The following is a 7,456-nucleotide window of genomic DNA, read 5'->3' on the forward strand; positions in this document are numbered from 1 at the left end:
GAGAGAGAGAGAGAGAGAGAGAGAGAGAGAGAGAGAGAGAGAGAAGTTGGTCACAGCACTCATGGAAAGTAAATTTTCCACAGACCCATCGGGATCCTCACTTCCGGCTGCTGTCCACACTGATCAACCTTAGCTTCTCCCCATCCCCTTCATTTCCTTTCCCTTCCCTTGGTATCTCCTCCAAGCCCAGAGCTTAGGGAGGGCAGGCCAATGTGAAGAGAGGCCAGTGGGCATGCTCTGTGCGCAGCGATAAACCTTTTAGACCCTTGTGCTCAAGACTTCCATAAAGCCCTGAGCCTCAGTAGGAAGTGGTGGTGGGGAAAACCCAAGATCATCGTAGAAAGGGGGGGGCCTTTGAGGAAGGGACAGGAGAGTGGGCACAGTGTGGCACTCCTTCTCCCAGTTTGGGCAGGAATACCAGGGCTGGGACATTGGTGGTTCTTTTAATCCTGTTGAGCCTCCCGCTGCTGTCCAGAGTCCCCTCTCTTCTGACTTTTAGGCCAAGTCAAGCCGTCGTTCTTCCCAGTCTTATGCCACGCCACTGTGAAGATGCCCACCCTATTGTAGGCTTGAGGAGATGGTGCTGAGTGTGGGAGCAGGGCGAGCTGCACCCTCCCTGGGGCCTGGCCTGCCCTGATCACTGTAGGATTATCCCTGCTTCCCTGTGGTCTCAGGTTAAGCCTCTCACAATCCTGCCTAAGCAAGGGGATCTTCTCTGAACTTTGCAGACTGTGTGTGTGTATGCTAATGTGCTCCTTGAGGGTCCTATAGACTGGGAGGTGGGGGGGGGTGTCACACTCAAGCCTGACCTCCTGGAACAAAAAGGAGAAGTTCAACATATCAGGCTCAAACTGGGGGTGCATAGGGTGGCAGGAGAGTTGCAGACTAAGGCAGGGGTGCTGGTCACAGCCTCAGCACCTCCTGAATGGCCAAGCTGTAGCTCTGAAGTTATCTCTGGCCATCTGTGAGATAGGAGGCATGCAGAGGTCACAGCCAAGATCCCACAGAGCATGATGCTCTAATCCCAGCCCACTTGAGAGCATGGAGAGTTCACACACACACACACACACACACACACACACACACACACAGCAGGACACCAACAAGCCTCCACCCACTTCCACCAGGGGGCTGGTTCCAAGACACACACATGCATAGGAAAGCTGCTCCCACAGTGTGGGGTGCTGTTGTGGGCTACTAGGATTGTCTTTCTGTCTGGGGAGGTGAATCCTGCCTGGGTCCAGGATTCTCCGTTCCCTCCATGCTGGCTAAGTGCTGTATCCCAACAGCCAGAGACTACTGAGCTCTTTGCTCCATTTCCTAGGGAAGTCTGAGGCCTGCTGAGGCCTACCCTCACTGGCTATCAGGCTGTCCTGGCCTTTTGCTTACAAGGAGTCACGCAGTCCCAGAGGGCAGCCGCTCACTGCTGTGCCCTGCCGATGCTGCCCTCGGTTGCTCTCTCTAGAGGAGGGGTTGGCTCTTCTTGGGCCAACAGTAGGACCTGTGTGAGTGATATCATGAACTGCTGGGCTCCAGAGCTGAAGGGGAAGAGGAAGAAGCACCTGCCCTCTGAGCCTAGCTGTGCCATTGGGGGAGGGGGCCAAGGCTCTCCACTGCCTACTGGCCCTCACCTGTGTGCACTCTGTTCCAGCCTGCGGGAAGCTGACGGGCATAAGTGACCCGGTGACTGTCAAGACCTCTGGCTCAAGGTTCGGGTCCTGGATGACAGACCCGCTGGCCCCAGAAGGTGATAACCGGGTAAGTGTCCCCGAAGCTCTTAAGGGACTTAAAAGGCCTGGTGTCTGTCCCTCACCCTAGTACCAGCCGTGTCTACCTCCTAGGCAGCCAACTCCAGGGGAGGTGGACTAGATAGAGCCAGGGTCTCCCAAGGGCTTCTTCTAAGGAAAGCCAGTGGAGGCCCCATGCTGACACGAGTGACAGATGGTGGGACGGGGAGCCTGTCCATTTGAGCGCGGTGGTGGCAGTGAGAAGAGCAGCAGCAGCTCTGCCCGGTGGCTGAGCAGGTGCCCAGGCATCTACCGTGCTGACCGCTCCGGGCAGTTCCCATCACAGTCTCTGCTTCAGGGATAGAATCTATTAGGCCTTTCTTGTTTTAATGACAGCTGATTTGTACTCATTGCCAGTCTTTTCATGGCTGATAGAAGCTCTGTGTTCCCTTTTGATTCCGAGAAGAGGCTAGGTTCCTTTTTCCTGGGTGTTTCCCCCGTGGGCAAACCTCAGAAAAGAAAAAACGAGCCAGTCGGCCTTTTCTTTTTTTTTTTTTTTTTTTTTTTTGCTTATTTCTCCTTCCTTGGAACTGGGCTGTGGTCTCAGCCTTTTAGGAACTGGGCATGGGGAGTCAGGCTGGGAGGTCTCTTGGATGGAGGAGGGCTTAAGGAGCAGTCAGGGTCTCTAGGAAACTCTGACAGAGATGGAAGAGAAGCTGCGCTTCTATGAATTCTTTGATACCATCCAGCGCTAATCACTGCAACCAGGATGGGCCTCCGGGGGTCTGGGTGCTTCTCCCAAACGCTCTTCTCATCAGAGGTTTGCAGGAGAGTGGACAGCCACATTCAGAACTGGTTGCTCCTCCCTGGGCCCAGAGGAAGCAGCCTAAAATCCAAGATGCTCCAAGCCTTCTCACATCTCCCCATGGCAGGCAGAACAAAGCTAGGCAGAACTAGAACCAGGAGGCAACTGGGGGTGGGCAAAAGACCCTCTAGACATGGCTTTATAGACCAGTGCCACCAAGGGCCCAGCTCCTCCACATGACAGACAGCTTGGGAGTGCTGGCAGGGCTGCCCGGAAGATACAGTAGGGTCAGGGCTGTGCGAGCATAAGTTGTTCTCACACTGTTTCCTGGATCATGGTGGTAATATAGTTTCTCAGCCTTCTAGTTTATTCTCTGTTGCTTGTGATAAAACACTTTGACAGAAAGCAGCTTAGGAAGGAAAGGTTGGTGTTTGTGTCATACTTCCTGGTCACGTTCATTACTGGGGGAAGTCAGGGCAGGAACTCAAGCAAGGACCTGAAGGTAAACCGATTTGCTATTCCTCTAAGCATCACCTCTGACTAAGGAGCTCACACATGGGCAAGAAATAACAGCAGGAGCCATGAAGGATGCTAACGATGGCTTATGCTGAGCTAGCTTTCTAACGTAGCTCAGGACCACTGCACAGGGGATAGTGCCGCCCACAGTGAGATGAGCCCTTCTGTTAGTCAAGGCAATCAAAATGGTCCCTTCCAGGCATGCTCATATGTCAACCTAATAAAGACAGTTACTCCACTGAGACTCTTTATTCAGCTGATTTCAGGCTAGGGCAAGTTGACAATTAATGCTAACTGGGACACTTAGGTTTTGATTGTATCCACCTCTGCTCAAAGTTTGGTTAGGAACACCCTCTTACTATAGATGTGGATGCTATGATGAGGAGAAAGAGGGCCAAGACAGAAGATGCCTAGGAAGTCCAGACCAGCATGCCAGACTCTGCCCCAACCGTGTCATGTCTAGTTACCAGCTCTGGATTGCAGAGAATGATATAGTTATATCTGTGACACCACACACACACACACACACACACACACACACACACACACACACACANACACACACACACACACACACACACCGCTCTCTATACACCTTCTAGCACCAGAACCTCCTCCCAGGCTTCTGAGAAACTGTTGACCACTACCTGTGCAAATGGGCCAGGTCCTACCCATGGTGCTCAGAGGCTGGTACCTGGTGTCACTGAAACTGAGATTCTGGACTGAAGCTCCTGATGCTACCCACTAAGGACCTCTCCCCACAGCACGGAGCAGGAAAACTACCATCAATTCCACCCTGGCTAGCCCAGGCCAAGAGAGGTACCCAAGTCTGGAGCCTTCTGACATTGCATGTATGTGTGCCTCAGCATCTAGGACATAAGGGTGTAGGCTCACACACTTGTCAGGACACCCATGGGTGCTGTGACAATTAAGTATCTATGTTCTGCTTCGTGACTGCCTTCCAGCAGAGGAGGCTCTGGTGGCAGTCAGTGACCAGAAGGAGGAGGGGACTCCATGAGGGCTGACAGCAGGGAGGAGGCAGGGTGCTGGCTGGCAGCAGGCACACGGTATTGGGTGTCACTCTGGGCATGTTGGGCTCTAACCATTCTGAACCACGTGCTCCCAGCCTGCTAAGTGACATGTCGCCTCGATCAACCATTGATCAACACCAGCAGTGTTTGTTTTGCTTGCTTGCTTCCAATCTCCCATTTACTTTTGATCACATACACGCAGGAGACCAATAACTCGCCACACACATGCAAAAAAAGAAACAAAGAGAAAGAAAGAGAAATTGACGTTGGCTTTAGAGCAGGCCCCCCGTGGAGGATGGGCTGAAATGGAAGGGAGGGCTACATGGGACCCATGAGAAGGCCTCAGGAAGCCGCAGAGCCCCACATCAGTGTGTGTACTGAGGGCCTCGTGCCGAGCCAGCTCAGTCCCCACTGCCTCAGTGTAAACTGCTAGAACAAAATTAGCTTGGGACACTTTTGCATGGGCTCTCCTCTAACAAACACCAATGTAATGTGCTGTGCAAAGGAACCTTACTCAGCAGTGAGGCACAGACCCTCAGTCCCCAACATTAGAAGTGGGTGCAAGCTGTATTTCCTGTGTGTGGGATGCATGAGTCCCTACCACTCTACCACACCTCCAGGTCCCTGGAGTTCCAGAGATTTCCTTCTGGACTCTCAGGCTCACAGTCTACTTGCACTGAGACACTCTGACAGAGTTGTGTCCCACCCACCTCCCTTTCTGCTTCCAACTGGTTTGCCACCTCAGGAGTCCAGTATAGCTTACACAAAACATCAGAGAGGGGACTTGTACCCACTACCCCAGGAGGCTCATGTTCAAAAGGGTGGCATATTCCTCAAACCCTCACTTAGCTCTGTGCTCAAAGGCTCTTTCCTCTCATCTAAACAGCATCAAAACCAGCAGATGATCCTTAGAACAGAGGGTGGAATTATCCAGAATGCTTTAGATTACACAGATCTACTGGTGCCTGCAGCTCTGTCTGCTGGCAGCTCAGACATCCTTTCTAATCCTTTCTCAGTGGGAGTAGGGACTGGGACATTCCTGGGGTGTCTGGCATCCCGCCACTTCCTCCTAGCCTCCCACTGGGGCTCTCTCCACCCCTTCACTAACTGCTCCCTTTAGAACATGGTTTCCAAGGCTGAATTCCTTGATGTTAGCAGTTTCAGGAGGACACTTGTCAGATGCTTGCCAAGCCAGAGAGAAGGGCTAAACTAAAGCCCTGTTACCAAGACAGTCCCTTAAATAGCATCACCCAACACCTCGGCTGCACCATAAGATGCTGTGTAGAGCCCTGACAGTTCTGCCCTCGTCCCCCTCCCAGCTGAAAAGGAACTGAACTTGGTTAAGTAGTCTCCATTTTCATGTCTAAACATGGGGAGACTTAAAGCATAGCTATAACATGTGCAGAAGAGCTCAGGGAGCCCCGCAGAGCCTCAGGGACCTTCAAGCAGGCAAGCCCTTGACATCCATCAAAGGAGAGAATGATGAGGTAAGACAGATGCAAAGTGAGCAAGTTCATTCTGAGGCAGAAAAATAAGAGTCATGCAGAATCAAGCACAGATGTTAGAAGGATGCCCCTGTGTGCCTGGGCAGTGGCTACCGATGTGATGTGGGGACTTAGAAACTACTAAATCTGTTAACTAAGTTTTGACGTTAGTATATGCCAACATACACCTTTTTCTTGGCCATAGAGTTCATTCCCTGAAGAGCAGACTTTTTACAGGCCCTCTCTGCAGCTTGAGAAGGGCAATATGAGAGCAAAGACATGGATCAAAGGAATCTTTGTTCAGACATCGGTCACAGTGGAGTTGGATTTGAGGCATGTTCACGAGCCATTTTAACAGTCTCACTTGTGAACTTACTTAGAAAAAGGAGTGTGTGTATCTTTTTTTTCAGGTGATCTGGTCAGTTATGCCAAAATTCTCAGGGTCAGCTATTGAGAGACAGAAATCAGGGCCAGAAGAGTGAAGGTGGCGTGGCTTTTCCTCCACTGGTCCCCTCTATTCCTAAGCAGCTGTCCTGCATCAAAGGCAGCTCCCCTGGCGCATAGGCTCCTCTGATGACACTTGTGTCCTCTAAATAAAGTCAAATGGTGTAGGTACCCTGACCCTCCATTATGCCCTTCACCTTTAGCTGAGCATCCCTGAGTCTAGTTGGAAAGAACCATTGATCCTTCTAGAGGACATGAGAGCCATGTCTCTGGAAGCCAGCAATTGCCTCTGGGGTCATTTCCCAGAGACAACACTAGCCTTGAAAAGGACAGATAACAAAGGCATTTCAGATCGGAGGTCACAACACCGAGGGGAAGAGTGGCCCTTTGGAAATGGGAATTCTTCCCATGAGGCTCTGGGCTTCAAGCCATGTGGCTCTCCTCTGCAGAATGGCCCATGTCTCAAGCAGTCTCCATAGCCTGTAGTTGAATATTTGACCTCTGGAGCCTACTTCCCTAATGTAACCCAGTCTGTGTCTTCAGAAAGCAGTTGGGCCCTGTGTCTGATTTGCCAGTTTATGGAGAAGAGACCACTTTAAAATCCTGAGAAATTGGATACTGGTATCATCTTGTTATACACTAGACCCAAGAAACACAGAAACCAATCACTAGCTTCCGTGCTGTGGAGAGCCCGTTCCAAAGCACAAAGGAAGGGCTTGCTTCACAGGTGGACAGGGAGGGCTGTGGAAGGAGGTTAAAGCAGAGGCTGCAGAGAGATGGTGAACTCTCCATCCCAGGAGGCAGCCCAGTGAGGGAGTAGACCTAGGGGTTGTCTGTATATGTCCTGATACCTCCATTTTAATCCATGACCCATATTGTTGACGGATTGATCTAAGAGACTCAGGATAGCGAGAGCCTCAGACAGAGACCCTGTTGTTGCCGTTGGTGTTTTTAATCTCATTAAAAACCACAGGCACATCTGCCTCCGGATCGGATGTCTCAGGAACCAAGCCTGGGAGCTGCTGCCGGAGCCCTAATCCCTTCCCCGGCTTCCCCAGCTCTCTGTGGATAAAGCAGCTGTCTTAAAGCTGGGCAGAGCCTGCTGCCAGATCTCTCTCCTAACCCCGCCCCTTTCTCAGCTGCTCCAAAATTGCTTCAAGATGACTAAAGGTTTTTGTTCCAAGTCTAGAGGGTTCTCAGGTTAACTGGCATGCAAGCAGTCATCAGGAGTCACGTTCTTTGTAACCCTTCAAACTCAGGTCGAGGCTGAGTTTGTTACTTGGGTGATTTCCATGGCCGGGAGGCCCACAGTCTGAGAAGGGCTTTCCCCTCCCCAGATTGGGGAATGAACCATCGCCCCCTACAGCAAACCAAAGCCTTGGTTCCTTCTCTCCTGTTCTCTCTCTCTCTCTCTCTCTCTCTCTCTCTCTCTCTCTCTCTCTCTCTCTC

General features: G+C 51.5%; 1 protein-coding gene across 2 annotated transcripts in view; it reads left to right on the forward strand.

The window, feature by feature from the left end:
- Olfm1 (olfactomedin 1) overlaps positions 1 to 7,456 on the forward strand; it is a 37,735-nt gene that overhangs the window by 27,943 nt on the left and 2,336 nt on the right. For both annotated transcript variants that reach the window (XM_021192524.2, XM_021192521.2), the window contains exon 5: positions 1,652 to 1,758. In XM_021192524.2, the coding sequence (XP_021048183.1) occupies positions 1,652 to 1,758 (107 nt within the window). The remainder of the gene's footprint in view (positions 1 to 1,651; positions 1,759 to 7,456) is intronic.

Source organism: Mus pahari, chromosome 3 (assembly GCF_900095145.1).
Source record: "Mus pahari chromosome 3, PAHARI_EIJ_v1.1, whole genome shotgun sequence".
In the NCBI taxonomy this organism is placed as follows: Eukaryota; Metazoa; Chordata; class Mammalia; order Rodentia; family Muridae; genus Mus; species Mus pahari.